Below are 27,299 nucleotides of genomic sequence, written 5' to 3' on the forward strand. Positions count from 1 at the left end.
GCTAAGGGGTTTAACTGCCTGGCAGGGACCAGGCTGTGTATAACAGGCAGTTTCCTGCTGCTAATCGGGCTCACACTCTCAAAGTGTCATCCCAATCATCAGGGTGAGAATGCAACTTCTCACTAATTAGGATGAGCATTCTCTTCCTAGGTTGTGAAGCTGTCTTATTTTTGAACCAATACTAATAACACATCTCCTAAGATGATAAAACATGTACCATGAATACTTTAAGGGAACAAACACGACCTCGGCACTCATCCGCAAATCCAGGAAGCGTGGCTGGATTAAAAAATTCTTCTTTTATTGGAGATAATACATAAAAAGTAATGTACCCAAAAGAGCAACCCACGGACCTGAATTCTATGAATACTTTAACCCTTGATGTTAATGGGAGGGAATTTATTCAGCAATATAAATATCTGAGCTGTGCTGAATGGGTTTTGCATATTATGGTACCAAGGGATTGTCCATCTTAAAAGACTTCACAGATGCAATCCTCTAGAATACTTCTATGACCTATCAAAGGACCACTTTTAAGTGGATTTCCTATGCTCTTCTGCCCAGGCATTTATGTCAAGGATTAGTGAATGTGTAATAAGCTAAGAAAATAAACATTTATATCCAAAATAAAAGTTTTAAAGATTTACCTCCAAGATTTCTTCATACTTCTTGACAGTCCTTTTCAAATCATCTTCCTTCTCGGCAATCTTTTTATGGAGTTGTGTGGTTTCTATGTGATGTGACTGTATTATTTCTGCCTCAACCTCTTGTGCTTTAACTGGATCAAAGTAACAATTTATTAGTAAACACACTGCTATATGATTTCTGAGGAATATAAAATCAGTTACCTGGTCACAGATAAACCAAATACAAGTCCTTTTAGGAAACTTGCCTTGTGTCATAAGCATGCCTTTCTGAACGCCTTACCACCGAAGCCACTTTACACCTTCCTGGCACGGCCCATTTTTTTCAAATCTGATATGTGTCACTATGAGTGGTTATAACTCCTAGGCCCCTTTCACACTTGCGTTTTTCACGCGAGTGTTCTGCTCGTGCTTTTGACGCGCAGAACTTGCATTGCACTCTGACCCATTGTAGTCAAAGGGCTTTTTCAGACTTGCATTTTTTTTTCACGCACGTTTTTTTAAACACGCGTTTAAATCTCGACATGCTCTTCTTTGGCAAGTTACACGCGTGAAAAATGCACCATACAAGTCTATGGTGATGCATCAAAAACGCATTGCACTCTGAGACACTTGCAAGTGCAATGAGTTTTTCACGCATCAATTGCCATAGAAAAGATAGAGCTCAGTCCTGAGTCCTGTTGAGACACTGAACAAACTCTTTGACTTAAAACTGATTAAACTCTGATCACACCCTGATCAGACTCTGACGTAATCTGCAACGCAAGTGTGGAAGGGGCCTTAAATGCTTTAACACGTCCAGGTGATTCTCGTTTTTCGAAATTTAAAATGTTCTCCTTTTTTAAAGGGGTTGTCCGTGTTTTGAAAAAAAAACTATAGGTGGCCGGGAGCGGGCTGCTTAAAACAATAAAGATGTACTTATCTTCTGGTGCCCTCCGGTATCCAGTGCTGCTGTCGCTCCGGTCCGGGCGCCATGTAAACAAACATGGCCGCCGGAGCAGCGCTGCATTCAGCTTCCGGACGGACCCGACAACCTTCCGGCCCCCACGGCCGGCAGCTGAATGCTGTACTGCTCCGGCGGCCATGTTTGTTTACATGCCGCCCGGACCAGAGCGACAGCAGCGCTGGATACCAGAGGGCACCAGAAGGTAAGTACATCTTTATTGTTTTAAGCAGCCCGCTCCTGGCCACCTATAGTTTTTTTTCGGAACTCTCTTTAAACAGTCATAACAGCAAACGTACTTGCCAACTAACATTCAACGAATGTCTGCTTTACGTTGACATGTTTTTTTTTTGTTTTTTTTTTACAAGCCCTCTCGTTTTAGGATGTAATGAGGGTTAGAACTTTAACATCTTTCAGGTCACTTTCAGTGCCTAAATAATAGAAAAACCCCATAAATTAACCTATTATAGAAACTACTGCCCTCAACGTATGTAAAATAACTTTTATGAAGTTTGTTAACCCTTTGTTTTACAGGCGTTAAAACAAAATCCGGTGCAATTTTGAAATTTACATTTTTTTGGCTAAAAGAACGCAATTTAAAAAAAAAAAAAAAAATTACACATTCTCAGTGGATAAAAAACCAAAACTCCATAGAGTTTGATACCCAATCTCTCCTGTGTATGTCAATACCCCAGATTTGCATTACTTTTTAAGCGCTATACAACCTTTATTTGGCAATTTGGACACGCAAGAGCTTAATTTCTGCAATATTAGATGCACTTCATTTTAGTGGGTCTTATTGATGAGATTTTATTAACTTTTACATTTATGGAGGCAAAGAAAATCATCAATTGTGTTAACTGTACCATAAAAATAATATGTTATCTTTATTGAATAGACCACTACGATTATGGTGATACCTTATTTAAATATTTGTTATAGATTTTCACAATTTTACTGAAGAAAATCAGAGAAAATCTCATTTGTTTTTCTTAATGCAATCTTTTGTGAGACATAAATTTAATATACTTTATTATACGTGTTGAGTTGTGCTTTTCAGTGGTACCATTTTTGGTGCACTCAACTTTTTTTGTTAACTTTTTGTGAAGGGAATTTATGAAAAACATACATTTTTAGATTTAGTTACAGTGTTCACCAATAATGTTACCAATTTATTGTACAGATTGTTATAGACAATGGGGTTTTTGTACTTTTGTACTTAGGGAAATTTTCTTTAAATTATTTTTTATTGAAAAGACTATATTAAGTGTTTTGAACTTTTTTTTACTTACAGGTGAGCTTGAACAAGTGAAGCTCTGATTGCTTGTTCAAGCTCTAATTCATCTAAGCTGCGCATGCTCAGTGTCCTTCTGCCTGGTCCCGCCTGGAGGCAGGACCTGGGTCCCGGAAGACATTGTGCAGCCCCAGTGCACTGGCAGAACCCGACCCGAGAATGGCATCAGAGAGCGGCGGACCCCCTCCCCTCTCCCGGTAAGCACCGCAGGGGGGTCCAAATCACTTCAGATGCCCCTTACACATTGCGGTGATATGCAACTGTGGTGTGCAAGGGGTTAATACCCGCAATCGGAGGAATCTCGGATCGAAAGTGTCAGCTGTAACATACAGCCAACACCCGCAGCTTCTGGTGCCGCATTCTGGAGGCAATGCCAGAAGCTGGACATAGTACTATATCACAATGCAAGAAGTAACTGCCGCCCGTGACATACTACTACATCCATTGGCAGTAAGGGGTTAAAAATCCTTGGCCTAAACACAAACAAGTCATCAGGACAGCGAAACTGGGTAACAGACCTCATTCCCCGAATTCATGAAACTTAAAGGACATCTACCACCAGGATGAAAGACTATATGCAAATGAGCCCAAGGGGCTCCAGGCTCCATTAACAACAATGGAACCAGGAGCCCCTCAGGCATACAGTCCTTCATCCTGGTGGTAGATGCCCTTTAAAGATTGCTCTGCATTCTGAACACAGATTTTCTCAAAAGACAAATTATGACTCTTCATCTACAAAGCCATGTCTCGTTTTTTTAAGGGACCAGGTAGCAGATTTCCTATAATTTATGACATTGCTATTGTAGGATTTGTCGCAATATGACTATAAAAGAATCATATTATTTCGTAAGGTCATTAGATACCTTACAAGCACAACTCTTGTTTGTGCTTCAGTAAAATATCCGGTTGCCCCACAATGGCCCACGGCTCATGTAAAGTGTTGCAGCTCAGTTGTTTTGAAAAAAGCAGCAATGTTTTTGTAATCCTAAATACAAAAACCCTGTAACTGGATTCTAGAGGCCCACAGTTTTTCAATGGTATGCATGCAAGTTTGCAACGTCTTCTGGCTTTGTTGTTGCTGTTGTTACTCTTCTGCTTTCAAATACTTTAACGGACATAAAAAATACACCCAAAAACTACCTATTTTAATAATATCTACACTTACCAATGGTTTCCTGGACAGCAAGTTCAAGCTCGCGCTCTTTTTGCGCCATTTGTGTGTTAAATTCCCTCATAAGCTGTTTTAAGGAAGAATTGTGCTTTAACTCTAGATCCTCTTGTTCATGCCTATTTAAGTGACAAAATTCCAACAAAAAGCCAATGTCAAGTAACATACCGTATACATAGACCACGCACATGTAAAATTGGAGTTTGGGTCAGTGGGGGGACAACCAAACCAAAAAACTTACTTGACTTTTTGTTCAGATTCTTCTAATAGTTCCTTCTTTAGCAAATCTAGTTCTTGATTATGTTCCTTGCGTAAAGTTCTCAAGTCCTTCTGCAGTTTAGTTACTTCCTTGCGGTATTTTTGGATCTCTGCTTCTGCCTCTTGAAGTTTTACCTTCAATGTGTCCTCCTGAGATTGAATTTCATCATAAAGTACCTGGAGCTCTTCATAAGTTTTTGATCTCTCCTCTAATTTTTCATTACATGTTTTTAACTCTGAGTCTTTAGCATCTAACTGTTCCTGGAGAGAAAGTAAAGCCTCCTGATGCTTGGAAGACATGTGTTCCAGTTTGAGTTTCTCCGCTTCCCTTTCTGTCATCAGGGATGATTCCTTTTCATGTAAGATCCTTTCAGTTTCATTCACTTGCTTTTCAAGTGTCTCATTCAAGTCTTCCAGCTCTTTGACTCTCTTTTCCTTTAGCAGCAGCTCATTTCTTATCTCTAATAGTGCATGGTCCTTGTGAAGGGTTTGTTCTTGTAGCATTGCATATCTTTTCTCAAGTTCTTCTTTCTCCTGGCTCAAGCATGCTTCTAATGCCTGGCCTTCATTCTGTATCTGAGTCTTTAGACTTTGGAGTTGCACTTCCAGATCTTGCTTATATTTTTCCTTTTCTTCAAGCTGAGAAGTGAGCTGCTTTCTAACCGATGCTATTTTTTGCTCAGCTTTTTTCTTTAGTTCTGCAATTTTTTTGCCATTCTCACTTGACAGTTGCTCTTCCAGTGCCTTCAGAGCCTTTTCTTTGCTCTCCGTTTGTTCTATTTTAAGCTGTTCTAACGCACTCTCTTTTGTTTTACTGTCTTCCTTTAACCTTGAGATTTCATTTTCTAGTCTAAGTATCTGCTGCTGTGCCTCTATAGAGTGACTGTCCTTTTCAGAGGCAACATTTTGAATATGTGAAAGCTGCTCTACAAGTTGTCTTTTTTCAGTACTTTGCTGCTGAATTTGTCTGTCTACCTCTTCTAATAGGCATTGTTTTTCTTTCGTCAATTTGGCCATCTCAGTTTCCAGTTCCTGAATCTTTGAATTCTGGTTTTCTATGCTAGTATTTAACTCAAGCGCTAAGCTTTCTCTATTTGATTGATCCTTTTCTGTGCTGCTACGAAAATTCTCAAACTCTTCTTTGACCATACTTAATATTGCATCTTTTTCCAATAGTTGTTTATTAGCTATTTCAACCTTCTCTTGTAAATCTTTAATCGATTGGTGATTTTGAGTAAAACGAACTTCTGCTTTTTTCTTCCACTCGTCTAGCTTGCTTCTGAGTTTATCTGCTTCTTTAACAGAGGTGGCTTTCTCTTTATTCAGATCTTCAATATTTGATGTCAGCTCTTGAATCTGCTTAAGTAATTGCTGTTGAAGTTCATTGTGCTGGTAGCTGATAAAAGCTATAGCTTTCTCCTTTTCTTCCAAAGCCACACTGTTCTCAAGTTTCAACTTAAGTTCATTTACTTCAAAGTCTCTCTCTTTTAGCACAGCAGTCAAAGATGTAACCGTATTGATATTTTCAGAGAGCTCTTTTTTTAATTGTGTGATGCAAGACTCTTTCTCCTCAGCCTCTTTTTGCTGGTTACCTTCCTCTTTTTGCAATGTTTCCTTATCTATGGAAAGCGTCTTCAGTTCTTCCTTCATTGCCAAAATAATATTTTCTTTTTCCTGCAGCCCCTGGTTGCTTTGTGTCAAGGATGCAACTGTGGTCTTGTATTCATCACTTAATTGATTAAGTTGTATTTCTAAGTCTTTGATTTTGTCAACGTGTTTTGAAATGGGCTCTTTTAATTTACATGCAGCTTTCTCACAAACCCCAACTCTAAGTGTCAAACTATTCATATGGTTATTGTATTTATGGCTAAGCCCAGACGTTAAGGACTCTAACAGTGACAATGCTTCTTTACAGCAATTTTCTAATTTTTGTTCATTAGCAAGTAAAAGTTCCTGGCACCAAGCTTTTTTTTCTAGAAGCTCATCTGACAATTCTTTAACAAGTTTAGATTTATCATTGTGAGACATTTCTAGAGACTGACATTTTTCTTCTGATTTACATAGTTTTTCAAGTAAATCCTTAACTTCACCTTTGTTCGTTTCAACCAATGCCTTTAGATCACCAAGTTCTGAATCAATCACCTTTTTATTTTTCCTCAGCAACTCGTGTTCATTTTGTACCTTTTCAAGCTCGGATTTCAAGTTACTTTCACTTTGGGTCAAAGACATCACCTGATTGGCCATTTTACTTAAATTTTCCTGTAATCCATGGCAAGAGATATCCAAGCTTTTCTTTTCTTCCCTTAAGGAAATAATTTGTTTGTCAACTTCATCCTTCTCTCTGCTTATGTTACCCAACAGCTGTTTTACCTCTGTTATTTCTCGATCTTTCTCCTGAATTTCAGCCTCATGCTTTTCCCTCAGTTCATCCACATGCTGGCTAAGCTTTTTCTCCCACTCTTGTACAGTCTCTTGTAATTCTCTATGGTGAGACTCTTTGATACTGACAAGTTGCTCTTTATGGTTCTGTTCTAGCTGAGACAATGCATCATTAATTCCAGTTGAACTTGCATGGGCCATCTCCAGCATTTTATCATTAAACTGCTTTTCTTTATCCTCCAATTCCTTCTTGAGACGATTTTCCTTCTCAGCAAAATTTTTCTTCGACGTCTCTTGCATTTCTTTAATCTTTTGCTTCATTTTTTCAAGCTTTGTGTCTTGGCTCTTAATTTTCATTCTGTGCTGTTCTTGTAAAGATTTGATTTCCTTTTCTTTGGAAGACAAATTTTGGTTGAGCTGGTTGATAAGTTGGTTGTGAGCCTCTTCTAGCTTCTGAGTTTCATTTTCTTTAACAGCAACAATTCTGTTCAGTTCTTCTACTTGCAAGTTATAGTCATTTATCTTTTTCTCAGACTGCAACGTTAAATCATTGAAATGTGCAACTTGCTGTTCAGTTTTTAAGTTAAGGTTTTGTACCTGCTCTTTGTGAATACCTAGTTCTTCAGTTAAAAGATCCAGTTTAGATTTTTGTTCTTCGACCAATTGCTCTAGACGGTTTCTCTCCTCAGATACGGCTAACAGCTTATTTTGTATATCTTTTATTTCTGTGGCATAAGTCTCGGCTTCCTCCTGTGCCTTCTTCTGATACGAAATATGCAAATCGGCCAACTGGGCAGAAATGTCTTTTAACTCCCTATCAGCCTTTTCGGCTGCTTCCTTCAAATGCTGCTTTTCAAGCAGTAAAAGTTCCATATCCTTCTCCTTTCCATCTAGCAAAAGCTTTAAATGGTTAATTTCTTCCTTCAAATCTTTTTCTACTCCCTGAGTCAATATTTCCTTCTCTTTCTCAATAGCACCAATATGGTCTTGGTGCTCCTTTCGAAGCTCATCCAGCTGACCTTCATAGTCTACTTTCATTTTCTCTGTTTCAGCCACAAATTTCTGTTCCATTTCCTTACGCAGCTTTATAGCTTCAGACAACTCAGCCGAGAGGGCTTCCAATTCTGTTTGCTTTACATCCAATTTTTCCAAAGTTTTTTCGTTCATTTCTTGAATATGAGCCTGAAATGTACGCTCCTTTTCTTTTATCTGAGTCTCAAATTCTTGTTGGCACTTTTCTTTTAATGTCATGATCTGAGTTTCATGTTCATGTTTTAAACTTTCAACCTTTTCTATCAACTTTTTTTCGTTGTCTTTATAACAGAGCTCAAGTTCTTGCTTATGTTTCTCAATAACTGCAGTTATTTCTGCATTATGCTTGTTAGCCTCAATTTCGAGTCGGGTGGATAATTCTTCTGATTTTATGTCACTGTCCTGAGAGGTTTTTGCGAGGAAACTTTCCAACTCAAGAATTCTCTGTAAAAAGCAGGAAAAAAAAGTGTCTAAATATGGGGTTATGAAAAAATTCAAAGCATTAAAAACAGGGGATAAGATTTGAATAAAAGCAGATAAAATTTTGATTATGTTAATTGTAAACTCCGAATCAATGGCCTTGTCATAGCTGAATGGATGCCACATTACCTAGCAGTCACAAGGCTCTTCTAAATCAACATGAGTAAAAGCACCAAAACCTGAGTAGATAAGAGGAACCTGCAACTGGATCTACCTTAATAGGTAGATCCGTGGTGGTAGGTTTCCTTTCAAATCCTAGGCCTTTTCATAGACAAACTAATTTTAAACAGTATATAATACAGCCCCCCTGGAAAGCGCCTATTAGGCAACTAAACTCCTGTAAGCCTCTGCACGAGTAGAATCTACTTCAGCTAAAAAAAGATCAAACACATTTCTCAGAAGGACCGTTATTCCATGGGATCCTATTTTACTAGGTTTTTTTATTAACTATTTGCTATATAGTTTACTTAGGCTTAAATTAAATATGCAGCTCCAGCGCTAAAAGAAAACACCAAATTATTTATCAATTTAATTATTTAAGAATTAAAGGGGTTATCCGAGTGTTAAAATTTACTGAGGGGCGGGCTGGGGTGGGCTATTTAAACATAATAAACATCTACTTAACTCGTCGGGCGCAGCTGATGTGCATCTCCTCTGTGCACCGTTTGATTACAAGGTCGCACAGGGAGCTTCCGGCCAACCAGAAGCTTCAATCCAACACCATCTCCCAGCGCTTAGAACACTGAGAGATAGGGACGGATGGGAGGAGCCAGCCACATCGCAGACCAGATGCTCCCTGTGTGCGGCTTCTGTGCCCCTGTAAACAAATATGGGCATGGATCAAACGGACCGCGGGACATCGGCTGGAGGAGGTAAGTACATGTTTATTATTTTTAAATAGCCCATCCCAGCCCGGCCCCAAGTAATTTTTAACACCTGGATAACCCCTTTAACAATGTGGTAAAAAGATGATACAACTTACGGTTCTACATTCTTCAAGTTCTTGCTGCATTTCCTGAAGCTGGTTCTCAGTTTGAGCTTGAATAGCTTTCTTTTGAAGTTCAATTTCTTCTAAAGCAAGTAATGCTTGCTGTTCTTTTTCTTGCATAGTTTTTAAATGTTCCTCTTGGTCCCTTGTCTATGTTGGAATAAAAAAAACAAAACAAAGACCAATGGTGTGGTGTAAAACTTTATTGCAATCAACCAATAGATGAAAGTAAAACTACCATCAAAATCAAGCATGATAAACCAGGGGACACTTGGGCAGCTTACCCACAAGTCTGGGTCTTCCAGTAAGGCCGTTTACACACACAAGTGAGTTTGATGTGTCCAACTCACATCAAAACTAGCAGCCTGTGCTGGCTAGAATGTCCAGCCCGTAACACTGTGAACTCGGTTCAGTTCCATTGTCCAGCATTTGGGGTGGAAGTTGTAGCCAGCACATGCTAAGAGTTTGATGTGAGTTGGGCACATTAAACTTGCTTGAGTGTAAGCAGCCTTACTTATAGATACAGACACTGTGACTAGGGCGCGTCGGGTCCCGATGCATGGAGAGGGTTCAAGGGCTGAGCCCTCTCCATAGCCAGTAAGTCTTTGCTGCATAAAAATTCTAATCGCCCCCCTTTTCCTAGAACTGATAAATATAAATAAATAGTAAAAAAATCATAAACACATTAGGTATCAACGCGTCCAAAATAGCCACTGTATCAAAATATAAATGTTTTTTCGCTGCATTAAACCCCGTAATGGAAAATAGCGCCCAAAGTTGAAAATGGCACTTTTTTGCCATTTTAAAAAATATAAAGAATCTATGAAAAGTGATTGAAAGGTCGTACAGTCCTAAAAATGGCAGCATTGAAAACATAAAAAGTCGCAAAAAATGACACCACCGACAGCTATTACCAACAGTTATTAGCACCAGAAGATGGCAAAATAAAAAAAAACATTTTGTACAGGAAGTTTTCATTTTTGTGAATGTATGAAAACATTATAAAACCTATACAAATTTGGTATGTCATTTGGGGCGTACAGTGAAATCCGTAAAATCCAAGCCACAAGAATACAGTGAGAATGCGTTTTTTTCACCAATTTCACTGCATTTGGAATTTTTTTCCCGCTCTCCACTACACAGAATGGAATATTAAATACCACAATTTTGAAGTGTAATTTGTTACGCAGAAAATAAGAAAAAAAAAAGTTAGATTTTTGAAGGTGGGGAGTGAAAAATGAAAACGCAAAAATGAAAAAGGGCATCGGAGGGAAGGGGTTAAAAACTATGATTAAAAATCATTCCTGTTATGCCTAAATTCCTTTTCATGGCTGCAAGGTTAACTTATATGCAACTCACCTGATACAAGTAAAACGATAGTAATCGGGTCAGGAATATGCCTTGCCTCCTTGTTCCTGATTGAAAGGTCTCACTGCTACAGAACATGCTGCTGGTATGGAACTACTATTAGGAGACCATCTAACAATCAACTACAGACATATAATGCTCCCTTTACTTTTACCTTCAGGGAGCATTCAAACGTTGTTTTTCAGCTGCAGTTTTTAAAGTCCAAACCAGGAGTGGAGTGAAAAAAAAGAGTAAGAGTAGCACCTCTCAGTGGTATGTGCTCACTCATTATGATCAACAACAGCTTTTGGCTTTAAAAACTGCATCTGAAAAAACGAGACCTGGCTATTTGAGGAGAAATAAACTTCATGCTGCCCTCAGAAGTGGTCTTCAGAGAGTCACATATCTCTCTAATTCATGAGGGAGGCTGGGATAGCAGTGCCAGTGTCAATAAGGAGGTGGGGTATAAAGACTATGTACTGCAGCTGTCCACCTCCATGACAAACAGAGGACATCAATAGTCTTTTATTTAAGAATGCTGGCTCTGATCCCATAAATAGAGGCATCAGTAGACACCTAGAAGCTACTGTGTATGGTTTGTGGGGGGATTTCCTAGTGACAGGTTCTCCTGAAGGACCACAAATTCTATTTATCATTTGGTCAATGTTCCAATATTATGGATTACCAATCTCCCTTCCAGGAAGTATTCATGCTTATAAGCTTAATGGAAATCTACCATCAAAATCAAGCATGATTAACTCTGTGTCTCATAGATTCAGGTACCCTGTGGTAATCTTGTTATATTGAGAAAATCAACCAAGAAAGAAGGGCTCTGGGGGCATTTCCAGAGTCCCTCTGTGCTGCAGATTCCCAGCCTGCTACAGTGTTCAACAAATACTTTGCCCATCCTGTGTGCTAAAACTTTGAAACTTTGTGTTAATGCCAGTGAAACTGAAGTATGAAGGCTCTCTAGTAACTCTTCCACACCCATGTTACTTCAGACACAATTGATTGATTCTAGAAGGAAAGAGGCCATGGATAACAAATATAAGAAGATTACCCCAGTCATGATGCCTGGAGCGATGGACAATTGCCCCTAGTTTATCATGATGGATTCTGATGGTACATTCCCTTTAAAAGTCCTGAAAGGTAGATTTGTTATGGACAGTTAGGATCACAAGACCCTCTGTTGCCATTTTATAGACAGAAATGGCAGCTGATGAGGTAAAAGCTTTTCTCAACCATGGAGCTTTACTTTACATTTCAATGAAGCAGAGCAGAGCTTTAGCCCCCAGGCCCTTTTTCATTTTTGTGAGTCTTCATTTTTCACTCCCCACTTTCAAAAATCTATAACTTTTTTTATTTTTCCATGTAAAGAGCTGTGTATGGACTTATTTTCTGCATAGCAATATTCCAAGCCGTGTACTGGGAAGCAGGAAAAAAATTCTGAATGTAGTGAAAATGACGAAAAAAAACGCATTTGCACAATTTACTTGTGGGCTTGGATTTTACAGCTTTCACTGTGCGCCGCAAATGACATACTTCATTTTTGGGTCCGTACAATCCCGGAGATACCAAATTTGTATAGGTTTTATAATGTTTCCATACATTCTTCATTTTGCAGTCTTTTGGGGCGAATTACTTTTTCATACTTGTTCAGAGCTGTGGGTGATGTCATTTTTTGTGATTTTTGATGACGTTTTCAATGCTACCATTTTGAGGACTGTACGGCCTTTTGATCACTTAATTCATTTTCTTATATTTTGCAAAATGGCAAAAAAGTGGCACTTTAGACTTTGGGTGCTATTTTCTGAAAAAAACGTTCTTATAATTTGATTGATCGGAAATTTAGGGATGTGGTGATAAAATAACAAGTTAATGATTTTTATCATTTACTTATATTTATATCAGTTCTAGGGAAAAGGGAAGTTTGAATTTTTAGTTTTTATTTAAATTTTTTTTAACTTTTTAATTTATTTATTTTTTAGACCCCCTAGGGTACTTTAACCCTAGGTTGTTTGATTGATCTTACCATATACTGCCGTATGGCATTATTTGGGGATTTTGCACTTCATCTATTACAATGTGCAAATCGCATATGTAATAGCATAAAACATGACTGCCTCGGGTCTTTGTGTGACCAGAGGCTGTCATAGCAACGGATCGTCGCTCCACGATGATGTCACAGGGAGCGCCGATCTGAGCCAAGATGCTCAGGGTTAACAACCGCAATTGGTACTAGCACCGATCGCGGGTGTTAAAGACGGGTGTTTGCTCCATTGTGCAGAAAACACCCGCAGAGTATGAAGAGGGCTCTGCCCGTGAGCCCGCTTCATACTCCCCCCCCCCCTCTGCTACTGGACGTACAGTAACGTCCAAATGCAGAAAGGGGCTAAATAGATGTTATTTTAAGTTACCAATACCTTGCCACCACACATTACAGGACACTTGAAGTAAAGTTACCAAACCCTTCAATCTTTGATATCTGATCATCTATAAAGAGTCTAAAACCTTGACTTACAAAAGCATGTTTTAACTTTTCTTGATACTCCTCTTCCATTACACGTATTGCTTCAATGTGTTCCAGGTCTTTATTCTTTAAGGCTTCAGCATGCAATTTTTCCAAGTCATTAATATGTTCATCACTGTTTTTCTATAAAACATGAAAAACAGGGGGTTTTGTTTTTATATTTTTTAAAGCAAAAAAACAAAACAAAAAAAAAACAATAAAACAAGTCCCCAAGGCAATATACTAACTTGTGCCAACAATGTTTTTAGATGAAAAATGAATAGCTCCTATCCCCAGAAAATGAAATTTGCAAGCCTGATGGAGCAGGGTGTCCCAGGTGATTGTTCTATTCGTGTAAGGAATTGTATCTCTCACCTCATGTCTGCTTCCCCCCCCCCCCCCCTCCTGCAGTGCGGAGCAGAGGATAACTCGGCCCAAGGGCAGGGAAAGATGGACTTCCCTGCAGAAAAAGGGTGAGAGAGACACTGCATGAATAAGACAAGCCCTTGAGACACCCTGCTCCTCCAGGGTGCCAGGTAGGATTTCAAACTTCATTTTCTGGAGATAGGAACTATCCATTTATTTGAGCTAAAAACAATGTGGGCAAAATATAATGCTATAGGAACTTGTTATTAGGAATCCGGTGACAGGTACTCTTTAAATCAAGCAGTAACTTTAAGGGATTTGCTAATGAAAGAAAGTTCTCAAATTTTAATCCCCTAGTTATGTTTACACATAAAGATCACTTTAACCTCTTACTTTACAATTTTACTCAGTTTTAGTTCGGTTTTATCTCCTATCAGTCAGTGATGGTCATTGTAAAATTCCAGAGTGTGGGCGGGACTTTCTAGGAAGACACTTCATGATTCCTTGGTGTTAGGAGATGCTGTGTGCCGACATTAGTGCTTAGATGTTCAGGGTCCAGGGTTTATTTGCACTTTTATTTAGCTTTTGAACATTCTACTACCATCTGACACATAGAAGGAGTGATGAGACAAACCAGAGATAAGAAATGGTGACAGTCAGCTCAGTTATATACCTCCCTAAGATAAAGACCTTATAAGTCTGTTGCTTGTAGAATAAACTTTGCATGATGCTGTTTGCCGGCAGGAAGTGCCTGTGTATGAGCTGGTCTTGTAATGCAGGAGGAAGGGGCAGAGCAGTGCAGAGAGCACTGCAGTGTGCAGACAAAAGCTACTCATGAGAAGAACCCGATCATAGTCGTATCCAGGGGCAACCAAAATTGTGTACACCAGAACTGATAGAGACAGGTTGGAATTATATCTGTGAAATGCTGCATTTTTGTAAATAATAGTGAATTAGAATGTGTTATTGTTATCCTGAGTATATTTAAGAATTTTGTCTTGGTGTGTATACCCCTTTAAGATTATTACACAATGACAAACAAAAATGGGTTCCATACAGCAGTAATCTGTACATTGAAGTAAAGCTGCAAATAAATAGCCGTCCCTCCAAATATGGATACAATGCTGGACAGGAGATGTTGGGTCCCAGAGATTAAAAAAAAAACATCCTTTTGTGTGCCTATGCCATTTATAATTTTAGTATTAGTTTCTCTATTAGAGCTGCCTGATATTACAAAAAAGGCTATATTTTTAGGAACCTATTGCTATTACACTCAGTGGGCTATATCTATATATTCAAATCACATGGCTTTCAAGTCCAGGGACAGGGATGGGTGCTTTCTGAAAGGCAATCAGATGTTAGGTAATACCTATGATATAAAAAATGATGAAATGCATACCTTCATTATATCCACCACCTCCTGTTTCACACGACTAAGTTCCTTTTGAATTTTTACACGTTCCTCCTCACTGGCTTGCTCAACGGCTTTAATGTGATCCTCCATTTCTTGTTTGCCTTTTCTGTGAGCCTCCTCTGTGTTCTGTGAAGCATTTAGAGCTTTCTCCAATTGTTCAAATGCTAAAATTACAGTAAAATCAAATAGGTTAAGCAAAAAGCAAATGATCATTGCAAACAAGCTATGTGTATTATACACCCATAGATGGAGATCGAAATAAAAAAAAAGAACATATCTGACACAAACTACAGTATTTTTCGGACTATAAGGCGCACCGGAGTATAAGGAGCATTATCAATAAATGCCTGCTAAAACGTCTAGGTTCATATATAAGACGCACTGGATTATAAGGCGCACCTGACTATAATGATGAATGACCAGCAGGTGGCAGACCTGTGCACAGTTCAAGGCAGCTGTTGTCTGTAAGTACGGTTCATATATAAGGCACACTGGACTATAAGGCGCACCTGAGAAAATCAAAAAGATTTTTTGTGCGCCTTATAGTCCGAAAAATACGGTATATGTCTGTCTCCCAATTTTTTTAAATGAGTGGCTTTGTAAAGTTGGTTAGAAAAGTGCAGAACAAATAACAGGAATCAATAAATTCAATTCAATTTAGGAAGGGATGAAGACTGCCCTCCTCTCCTCTCTGCATCATAGCCAGGAGACTCCTATCTATATCAAGGTGGAGCACCTAATTGGGCAATTAAAAACCAATCTGGATGAATACTGCCTTCTCATCAAGCCCATTATAGTGCTTATGATAAGTTAGTAAAAGCATGCCGTATTTATGTAGAGTCCAGAAATAGGTTAAAATAATCATTCCTATAAAAATAGCTGTAACAAGAAGAATGACCCTCTATTAAACTGAATTGAATCAGAAATGTCAACAACAAAAAAAACGGTTTAAAATGCATCAAATGATCTTGTACTATTCTCTACATTCTCAGGTTAATCCAACCCCCCCCCCCCCCCCCTTTGCCCTCCCACACCCACCTCCCCCATTCACTTGGTCAGTTTGTTTAATACAGTAGCTGGCTATGCATCACTCTAGAATTACTTCTATGACATCCCCCTGCGAAGGGCATATGTTATGCCATGACCTTTTGTAAGGCACTGTTATGCTTTTTATTCAATAAAGCATCAAATTTACCCTGCTTTCTAACACAAATTGTTTTGTTTTTTAGGAATACAACACCGAGAATATGCAAGATACAAAGGAAAAACAATGCATCAGCTTACAAAATCCAGGAAAATATTTTATTATTCAAGAATAATGAAGAATGAATAATAAGAAACAGTAATGACAAACAGGTGATACAATTAAAGGGGTGGTCCACTTTCTGCAAATAATTGATAAGGTTTCTGCAAGGAAAAGTTATACCATTTTCCAATATACTTTCCGTATCAATACATCACGGTTTTACTTCCAATGGAAAGAATTCTGTGGTGGGCATGCACGTGCCCAAGACGTTCTTATCAGACATTATTAAACAGGAATTAGAGCTGTGATAATAATGGCTCTGGCACCTGTGTGTCCATCACACGAACATAGACAGTTCTGTTAGAAGCATAGAAGCTTTCTATAGCAGGACAGCAAGCAGAGATCTAGAAAACAGCGAGGAATTGATACAAAAATTATAATCAAAAAATTTTATAACTTTGTTCTTACACAGAATTGTGCAAAAACGAGTAGACAAGCCTTGGGATGTAAGTTATCTAAGCCAACTCTGAAGGCTTTGCTGTTAAGAGGTGGATGGAAGAACGCTCAGGGTTGGAAGTGGGGGGTCCTGATTTTGGGAAAGACTGCAAATCTTTTCCTTGTTGATCTATATGTAAACCAGGGTTGCCAAGTTTTGAGGTAGGTAGAATATATACTATTTTGCTGAAGAGCTCATCAAAGCTGTATATCTGGGCAGCACGATGGCTTAATGGGTAGCATTACAGCCTTGCGGTGATGGGGACCTGGGTTCAATTCTCAGGATCGACATCTGCAAAGAGTTTGTATGTTCTCTCCGTGTTTGCGTGGGTTTCCTCCAGGTCCTCCTGTTTCCTCCCACACTCCAAAACATACTGGTAGGTTGAATAGATTGTGAGCCCCATGGGTACAGTGACTGATTTGGCAAGCTCTGTAGGTGCTATATGAATAAAGAATAATCAGTATTATTATATTGCATTGAATTGTTAAATCCACTGGGTGATGGAATGGGGTGTCAACTGAAACCCACATTTGGGGTAGAAGGGTTTAAGTTGAATTGGAAGATTTTTACTGCCACGTAGGTTTAGCTAGTAAGACCATGGTTAGGGATATAGGGAGAGGGTGATATATGGGACTTCTGATTGACAGGTCAGTGGACAGTAGGAGGAAAGTGATGGACAAGTCCACCAAGGTCAATGCTGCCATTTTGACGGTAAGCAGGGTTTCCTTTCCTCATATTTTACTATGATGCGAGGACTCGTGCCCAGTCAGGTTCTTTGGTCTAAGGAATCAGACTGGAATACAGTCAGTTCTCACTGATCTGCCAGCGGCCTAAGTACTGAATTTAGTAACAATAAAAAATAAACACCAACTTTTTTTTTATAAAGTCTTAAAAAATTAAAAATTTTAGTGTGCTTAAGACATGAGCTAGCCACATAAACGGTGGCTAACTGGCGATCCCATGACCCTTTGTTATGCACAGAGATCCATGGATATTGTGGGCTTGAGTGGGACTGGACCTGACATACAGGCTGCAAACAACGAAACTTGGTCCATTGTTTGCAGACTGCAATGCACCCCCGGTTAACACCCACGGTCGGAGTGGGCTCAGATTGCGGGTGTTTAACCCGTTAAATGCTGCGTTCTTTCCCCCACGATTGGCCCACCTGCGCCGTTTTTTTTGGGGGGGGGGGGGGGTCTGATCTTTGCTATGGCAACCCTGGGGTCCGATCAACCCTGGGGTCCAAAGCCTGAAGGCAGTGCCATTAAGATGGCGTCATCTTAAAAGGCACAGTGTCAGCCTATGCATGTGCATAGGCTAACACTGCTAATACCCTGCAATACATCAGTATTGCAGAGTATTATCATGAACAAGCAATCAAATGATTGCTTGTTCATGTCCCATGGTGGAGGTAGTAAAAAAAAAAAAAAAAAAAAAAAAAAGTTTTCAATAAAAAATAAAGTAAAGTAATAAATAAATAAAGAAGTCCATAATCCCCATAACATCTAAAGAGATATACAACACTAAAAAAAGTCTAAATCATAACACAAACCCCACATATATAGTATCACCATGTCCGTAATAATCCGTAGAATAAAATTAAATAATTATTGAATTCCACAAAACATGCAATAAAAAGTGATCAACAAAACATTTGTAATCCAGAAAGATACTGTTGCAAAGTCCCGCAAAAAACAAGCCATCAACCAGCTCGGAAGCCAAAAAAGTAAAAAATGTTATGCCACTTGGAAGACAGTGATGCAATGATTTTTCCCCACATTAATCTGTAATCCAGTACAGAATTGATGCTCTTCTACTCCTGCACTCAAAAAAAGTTCCTAAATTTTCAACAATAGAGGATACCAACCCCAAAATGTTAACACTGGAAAAAGCATCTCGTCCCGCAAAAAAAAAAAAAAAATGCCGTCACATGGCCCCAATAATGAAAAAGCGAAAATTTTATTGCCTGTAAAATGGGCCAATGAGGAAACTAAAATCCTGGCAGCTGCAGTTCCCTCCTTTCCTTCTGCGCCTCGCTGTGCGCCCATAACACAAGTCACGGCCACATGTGGGGGGTCTCTGTACTTGGAAGAAATTGCAGAACAAATTCTATGGTGTATTTCTCTTTTTATCTTTTGGAAATGAACGTATAAAAACGACAAAATTTGACCATTCTAAATTTCACCTCCATTTTGATTCAATTACTATGAAAATCTCAAGGGGTTAACAATCTTCCTAAATGTTTCTGATAGTTTGTGGGGTGCAGATTTGAAAATGGGTTGGTGATATATACCGGCCAAGATTTACCACTAAAATGAAGTACAACATGTGCCTTAAACTGTAAAATGGCTGCATCCTTAAGGGGTTAAAATAAGTTTGAACAACATTAGAAATTTTCAAAATACAAAAAGGGAAGGTACCACAAAACAGAAGTTATGTACAAAAAGCTGAACAATGAGACTTTCAAAAAATTCTGTAAAAAAACAATTCTGACATGTATCAGATCTCCACTGGTCTCCATATGTTGATTTAATCTTGAGGCAAAAGAAAATTAAGGATATACTTGAATAGTCAATCAATGATGGCAGCAGTAACCCACCTTTGCCAGTAATTGATCATTATTTTCATTTTTGCGCTGATATTGGACCAGAAAGAAGTGACCAGAGGGACACAGTAAGCAACACAGCGACAGAGGACATGCGAGTACTACTTGTCTTGACCAATTCTGCTCCATTTCTAAAAGCATTATCTCATCCGCTTTTAAAATGTTTCTATAGATACTATATTTCCACAGATAAGTCAGTATTGAAATTATTATATAAAGGAAGGAAAAAGTTATGGAAAAATATAAAACTCTTATCCCACTGCAAACAACTACTTTTAAAATGGTTCTCCGATTAAATGTAGAATATAGCGGAATTCATGTAGCAGCCAGAGATCAGGGATGGTAATGGCATGACTGCAGCAAAGAAGATTTTCAACAGCACAATGCAATTCTGCCCTGCTCTTATCTGGCAGTTTTGTAACTAAAATGACATTTGGCAGGTCATGTGATAAAGTCTTTCCCAGTTTGCAGCAGTCATTAAATGGACAGTGGGAGAGAAATGGGGAAAAAAGCTCATAAAGCTGACAATACATTTGGAGAAAAAGTTGAAGAACCTCTTTCAGAAAACGCACTGCAAACCAACACCAATCATCATGCATTACACTAACATGCACAACTACAGACTTATAAGCAGAAATATCAAAGTGCAGCAGTTTATACCAAATTCCAAAAAGTATATACAAGCAAAATACTTTCTCAGTACAAACTAATGTTGCTGCTCAGACAACTGGTGGCTTACAGCTCAACACCATACACTTTAAATGCTGGGAAGAAGCCCAAAGTATTTACAGGCGGTCCCCTACTTAAGGACACCCGACTTACAGACAACCCATAGTTACAGACGGACCCCTCAGCCCCATGTGACCTCTGGTGAAGCTCTCTGGATGCTTTACTATAGTCCCAGACTGCAATGATCAGCTGTAAGATGTCTGTAATGAAGCTTTATTGATAATTCTTGGTCCAATTACACCAAAAATTTTGAAACTCCAATTGTCACTGGGGCAAAAGAAAAAAAATTGTCTAGAACTTGCATTATAAAATATACAGTTTCGACTTACATACAAATTCAACTTAAGAACAAACCTCCAGACCCTATCTTGTATGTAACCCGGGGACTGCCTGTATACACAAACCCCTATTAACAGTAAGCAATATATGCCTCTGTAGTGCACTATAGGCCTTCACCTTACCATACACCCTGTTCTTCAGAAAACAAAAATTGGTGCTACAGTCTGGTACAATGCGTATTGCATAATTCTATGGGAAAATATGTTCCTTTGTCAAGATTCACCAAATCAAATGAATAATTATGGCGTTTCTCAACATAGATACTTATGAGAATTTGTCATCAATATTCGCACACTTTGGGCCTGACACCTGTGACCATCATGGATCAGCATTCAAAAGTCGAGTGAGCAGTCCCTTCGCTTCTCACTGTGCAGAGCTCTGTACAGCGGCCCAGATTTATCAATAGTGAGGCACTGAGTGCAGCTTGCCTCACAAATATGCAGGGGCGTCCAGATTATCGAATACTGATGTACAGTCTTCAATTGTCTGGTGCACCCTGCACTTCTCGGAAAGAGTGTCCCAATTTTTTTTAGGTGCACTTTTAACCCCTTAACGACTGGGCCCTTTTTTGTTTTTGCGTTTCCATTTTTCACTCCCCTCCATCAAAAATCTATAACTTTTTTATTTTACGATGTAAAGAGCTCTGTTGTCTGCGTAACAAATTGCGCAAAGTGACTATTTAATATTCCCTACCGTGTACTGGGAAGCTGTAAAAAAATTCCAAATACAGTGAAATTGATTTTAAAAAAAAAAAAAACGTATTTGCACCGTTTTCTTGTGGGCCCCAAATGACATGCCTACTTTATTCTTTGGGTCTGTATGATCACGGGGATTCCAAATTTGTATAGGTTTTATAATGTTTTCATACATTTACAAAAATTAAAACCTCCTGTACAAAAATTTTTTTTTTAATTTTGCCATCTCCTGCCGCTAATAACTTTTTCATACTTTGGTTTACAGAGCTGGGGGTGGTGTAATTTTTATCGACTTTTGATGATGATTCATTGCTTCTATTTTTAGGACTGTACAGCCTTTTGATCACTTTTTATTTAATTGTTTATATTTTTCAAAATGGCAAAAAATAGAGGAGGAGTAGCACTCCTTAATGTCAAGTCCTCACCCATTATGATCCACACCTGCTTTTGGCTTCAGAAACTGCATATGAAAAACTGAACGTGTGGCTGCACCCCTAGGCCGGAGTTTGAAAACGCAAACAAAGCCGCGCCCACCGTGGCGGGCCGCGGCCCGATCGTATCAGCGTTCCTATGGAGACGCCTGCTATCGGGAACCAACCGCCGCTGTTTTGCGTTAATTTAATGCAAAACAACAGCGGCTTGTTCCAGATTGCAGGCGTTTCCATAGAACCGCCGATGCGATCAGGCCGCCCTGGTAGGCGCAGCTTTGTCTGCGTTTTCTAACACAGACAAAGTGGTGTGTGTGGCACCGGCCTTAGAATCGGTTATTTGTAGGTGATCAGTGATGGGGGAATATCAGACACCCATGCTCACAAGCTGTTTGACATTATGGACATAGGAAGGAGCAGAGAACTCTTTCCTTAGTATAAAAGCTGTCCCGAGTCACTGTAAATACGGCTCTCAAAGAAGCTGCATTTGCAGTCAACTAGAACATCCATACTCACAATGCTTTAATATATATGTATATATAAAAGCAACTTCCCAGGCATTGTGGGATTGCTACAGGTATTTTACATAACAGAAGGCTAATGTGGAAAGTTTTTTCATTGTGTCAAAAAAATGTTATGTTTTCATGGACGTGGCACCATTTCATAACACTTTACTGCAAGCTTTTTTTTTTTTTGAGGTAATAACCTTTACAATCAAATATTCTTGGGGGTCTGAAGAACCAAACTCAACAGACTTCTAACTAGAACTACTTACATACTACAATGTATGCAGTGATTGTCTGAGTAGCAAGATTACCATCTAAAATGATAACTGAAGAAAATATACATCTCTTACCCCAATCCTGTTCATACAAGGCTTGGGAAAGACACCATTAATTGGCATGCATGAATACAGAAAAATAAGATGACTTGTGTGAGAGCACTGGAAGATCACTATGTAAACAGTTATAAGGGCACAGAGTAAAATATTAAAGGCCATCCACAATTCTTTGCATTGCTGTAACATCCTGAATATGTAAAATAAATAGTTTTTAGGCATATGAACATGTACATCGGTAATGGGCTAGCTTAGGGCCCATTAAGTTCTATTGTGCATGTTCATGATACAGTGAAGCAGGATGCAGGCACTGTGCCTCTCTGCATCATGAATGTGCTGACAGTACAAGCCACAAATCATGGAGGAATAGGACCTGCTATTGTCATCTGCATGTAGACCCTCAGCATAGGCACACATGGCACGCACGGTTGTGTGCATGAAGCCTTAGAGCATAGCTGTCTTTTGAGATCATGATTACTGGTGAATTGGGAGGATTGTTGTGAAAATTTTCTTAAATAAAGTAGATGAAAAAAAATCTACCATCAAAATCAAGCTTGATATACCAGGGACTGTGATTGTGGTAATCTTCTTATAATTGTTATACATGGCCTACTTCCTAACAACTTTTAAAATTATGCTAATGAGCCTGTGGGGTGTTACCAGAGATCCTCCATGCTGTTGCTTCACAGGCTGTTACACTGTACCCCACACCCCCTGCCCTTTCCCCCTGCATGGTGTAACAACCCATTAAAAAAAGGTTGAAAACTAAAACAGTAAAGAAAACAGGTTGTATTGTGCCCCTTAGTAACACATTTATTGCCCAACGGGAAGTAAATTCAATTTTTCCGGTAAGCCAGTGTGCGTTTATTCAGGCTGTATACTAGTGTGTGCAATATACAGGCTGCAACCAATTTTCAATGTTTGCGACTTGACTAACAAGGGCGGCCCATGTCCATTCAAAGTGGCCAGCCTAGCCGTAAATCCGGGCAATAATCCCTATGAAATGTGTCCCCTGACACAACATAAAAAATTGACAGTTACACTTTAAGAAAATGGTTCTTTGATCCTTTGTAGTCTGATCTTTTAGAAATACTAGCTATACCCAACTGCGTGATTACACATACACATGATAGGTACAAAGAAATAGGGAACAGGTAATTGGGCCATTGAGATGCAAAGGAACAGATACAACAAAGGAAAAGTATTCAATAAAAAAGTTTTGCTGCTGCATTTATTTACTTTTTGAGAAGATGGACTGAACCTTCAAGTATCAGATATATATGCATGGGATAGAGTTTTCTAATGTTAAGAGGCTAAAGGACCTGTGAGGTTGCCAGCCTGAGGAAGCCACGCCCCCCTCAACTCACTATAAATATCCTTGGACACCAAGTGCAAAGTGAAAGTACTAGTCTGGAGTGGGGCACACTTCAAAAAATACATACATCAAAGAGGGGGATTCTCCTGTCTAATATGACACCAGAATCGTGTTTCTAATTGCCAGGGTTCAGGAGATATAGCCGTTTGAAGTTGGCCACCGTCATGATGTTTATAAATGTAATTTCTGCATGAGGAAATAGGACATATATAGCCGTAAGGATGTCATGAAGGGGTTAAAGGAGTTGTGTCACCAACGATAATGCAGTTCTGTCATTAGAGACTTTCATTTTTGGTCATTTTCGGACCAGATGGGTTACACCCCAGAGTTCTTAAAGAACTCAGTTCTGTTATTGCTGTACCACTGTCTAAAATCTTCAGGGATTCTGTAATGTCTGGTGTGGTGCCAAGTGACTGGCGCAAGGCAAATGTGGTGCCAATATATAAAAAGGGCTCTAGAACTTCGCCAGGCAATTACAGGCCTGTAAGCTTAACTTCCATTGTGGGGAAAGTGTTGGAAGGGTTAGTAAAAGACTACATACTGGAGTATGTGACATCAAATAATATAATAAGTGATAGCCAGCATGGGTTTACTAAGAATAGAAGTTGTCAAACTAACCTTATCTGCTTCTATGAAGAGGTGAGCAGGTGCCTGGATGGAGGAGCAGCTGTGGATATTGTGTTCTTGGACTTTGCAAAGGCATTTGACACTGTCCCTCATAGACGCCTGATGGGTAAAATTAGGGCTATTGGTTTGGCAGAAATCATTTGCAATTGGATTGAAAACTGGCTGAAGGATCGTATCCAGAGAGTTGTGGTCAATGATTCCTACTCGGAATGGTCACCAGTTATGAGTGGTGTACCTCAGGGTTCTGTGCTTGGCCCACTACTATTTAATATATTTATTAATGATATAGAGGTAGGAATTAATAGCACTGTGTCTATTTTTGCAGATGACACCAAACTGTGTAGTGTAATACAGTCTATGGAGGATGTTCATAGCCTGCAGGGTGACTTGGACAAACTGAATGTTTGGTCATCCACTTGGCAAATGAGGTTTAATGTGGATAAATGTAATGTTATGCACCTGGGGGCCAATAATCCAAAGGCAAAATATGTCCTGGGGGAGTAAATCTGGGAGAGTCCCTTGTTGAGAAGGACCTGGGGGTACTAGTAGATCATAAATTGAATAACAGCATGCAATGTCAATCAGCTGCCTCTAAAGCTAGTAGGATTATGTCATGTATCAAAAGTGGAATGGACTCTCGTGATAGGGATGTAATATTACCACTATACAAGGCACTGGTTCGGCCACACCTGGAATATGCTGTCCAGTTCTGGGCACCGGTCCATAAAAAGGATGCCCTGGAGCTGGAGAGGGTTCAACGTAGAGCCACAAAACTGATAAGGGGTATGGAGGGTCTTAGTTATGAAGAAAGATTAAAACAACTAGATATATTTAGTCTGAAAAAGAGACGACTACGAGGGGACATGATTAATTTATATAAATATATGAATGGTCCATACAAAAAATATGGTGGTAAGTTGTTCCAGATTAAATCAAATCAAAAGACGAGGGGGCACTGTCTCCGTTTGGAGAAACCAAGGTTTAATCACCGGAGGCGACAGGGCTTTTTTACTATGAGAACTGTCAATCTGTTATGCTATATAGGATTGTTTCCCCTAAATCTCTTCCTCATCCAATCTCTACCCTTCCTTGGTTGAACTTGATGGACAAGTGTCTTTTTTCAACCGTAAAAACTATGAAATATACACCTACTTTAGGAGTTGTCCAGTTTTTAAACAAACTATTTAAAAGGCCTGAGGGGCTGTAAAACAAAAAAAGTTATCCTTGCACAGAAGGATGACAAGTGGCTGAAGGTGCAGTTGGAAGTGGCCCCCATGATGGTCTGGCTAGTTAAATAGTCACTGACACTTCTCAAGCTGCGGTGTAGTGGAGCTTCTAAAGTGTGATCACAGCACGAGAACTTTGGACCCTTGTAATCCCACATCAACTGAGCAACTGGTCGCACATTATCTGCTACTTTCGTTGGTGCCATAGACAGCACCCTGTGGGGGTCCCACTACTAGGACCCTATCGTATGGCAGGTTATCCCCTAACTGTGGATAGGGGAAAACTTGATGTGACTGGACAATCCTTTTAAGTGTTTCCTCATTCGGATCATCAAAACGTTTGCGGCATTGGTCTTAGACGTGTGTATTTGATATAGGAGAAGAATGTAACAAGTACCTTCTGGTTTGCAAATAAGCATGTGAGCTTTTCTAACAGAGCTCATCTAACTATGCATTTAAGGCCCAATTTACATGACAGTTGGGGCAATGTATATCTGGTCGCAAAATTGCGGCCATTTTCTATGGTGCTCACCCCCTACTCATCTACAGCGTGCTCAAGTATGTTTGGCTGTATTTTGTTGGAATGTAGCCCTAGTGGTAGAACAATCTAAAAGTATGTCCATGTGGTAAATTAAAAAGAATAAATAAAAAACACACATAAAATAAGCACAATGCATAAACTGTTATCTTGGTCACCTCACTTCTACACCAAAAAGACTTGGAATAAAAAGAAACTAAAAACAAGTCTCAAGTGGTATCAATAAAAACTACAGATTATCTCACATAAAGCAATGTCTTGTACAGATCATTCAACAGATGAATTAAAAGGTCCTTTATTCATATGAATAAAGGGCTATTTGCTATTCTTCTTATTGTAGTGATCTGCAGAATAAAATTAAGAATTAAATTTTACTACACAGCAAATTTAGTACTGTAAAATAGTAACCACCAAAAGAATTGCATCTATTTCTATTTAAAACAACAAATAATTGGTGAGAATAAGGTAAACAAAATATAACAACTGTCCTTGAAGAAGTCCTTAAGTTTTCCAGTGTATAGGAGCTTTCCCAATAGGAGGGGAACTTGGCCCAAATTATAAGATCCCAGCAACCTGCAGTTTGAAGGGGCTAGAGAGATCACAGCTTCCACGTCTACATGAAAAGTGCTTCAATGTAACAGCTTTTTATTAATTTATTTCAATCATAAATTGGTGTAACTAAATTAAACTAATTTAACTAAAGCAGCCAATTTCCATTTTGACAAAATATTTTGATAAATGAATAATATTGCCTGAATAATTAAAAAATTCCAAATAAATATGACTGTAAAACGCCCCCAAGTTAGAAATAATACCTCACCATTTTGGGTCACTGAGAGTTCCTTTCATCTAGATCAGCAATTTAATTATGACAGAACATGACACATGTCCGCTGCTTCTATCCATGGAATCATAACTGTCAGTGTTAATAGGAGTCTTGGCTACATAATTCTTAATTACTACATAATTATGTGCAGCACAATACTGAGAGATTAAACATAGTAGCAGAAGTAGGGACAGCTAAATTAGATCTACAATAACATGATTTTGTACATCAACCTTTCACCTTAGGCCCATTTAACATTATTCCGTGACACGGACTGATCAGTTTGCTGGGGACTGAACTCTGTGCATCATATTGATATGCTCGGACGTCTATGGGGGGACATATATCCGGCCAAACGGATACACGTTCCCCAAACGATTGTGTGAATACACCATTACACCTTATGGACAAAGCCAATGCACCTTATACGTCACCTGAATTTTCCTATTTTGTGTATCACTGAAAGCTGTATGTTTTATTCCATTCTACTGAAGTGGCTACATGAGAGT

At 39.0% G+C, this 27,299-nt stretch overlaps 1 protein-coding gene across 16 annotated transcripts in view; it reads right to left on the reverse strand.

Annotated features, from left to right (window-relative positions):
- GOLGA4 (golgin A4) overlaps positions 1–27,299 on the reverse strand; it is a 67,858-nt gene that overhangs the window by 19,771 nt on the left and 20,788 nt on the right. For 10 of the 16 annotated variants that reach the window (XM_072153182.1, XM_072153180.1, XM_072153179.1 and 7 more), the window contains 7 exons: positions 22,217–22,237; positions 14,808–14,986; positions 13,055–13,186; positions 9,181–9,336; positions 4,291–8,162; positions 4,047–4,168; positions 648–778 (listed from right to left, as the gene is read on the reverse strand). In XM_072153182.1, coding sequence (XP_072009283.1) covers positions 648–778; positions 4,047–4,168; positions 4,291–8,162; positions 9,181–9,336; positions 13,055–13,186; positions 14,808–14,986; positions 22,217–22,237 — 4,613 coding nt within the window. The remainder of the gene's footprint in view (positions 1–647; positions 779–4,046; positions 4,169–4,290; positions 8,163–9,180; positions 9,337–13,054; positions 13,187–14,807; positions 14,987–22,216; positions 22,238–27,299) is intronic. The other 6 variants (XM_072153186.1, XM_072153188.1, XM_072153189.1 and 3 more) reach the window with 1 other exon arrangement.

Source organism: Engystomops pustulosus, chromosome 5, assembly GCF_040894005.1.
Source record: "Engystomops pustulosus chromosome 5, aEngPut4.maternal, whole genome shotgun sequence".
NCBI lineage: Eukaryota > Metazoa > Chordata > Amphibia > Anura > Leptodactylidae > Engystomops > Engystomops pustulosus.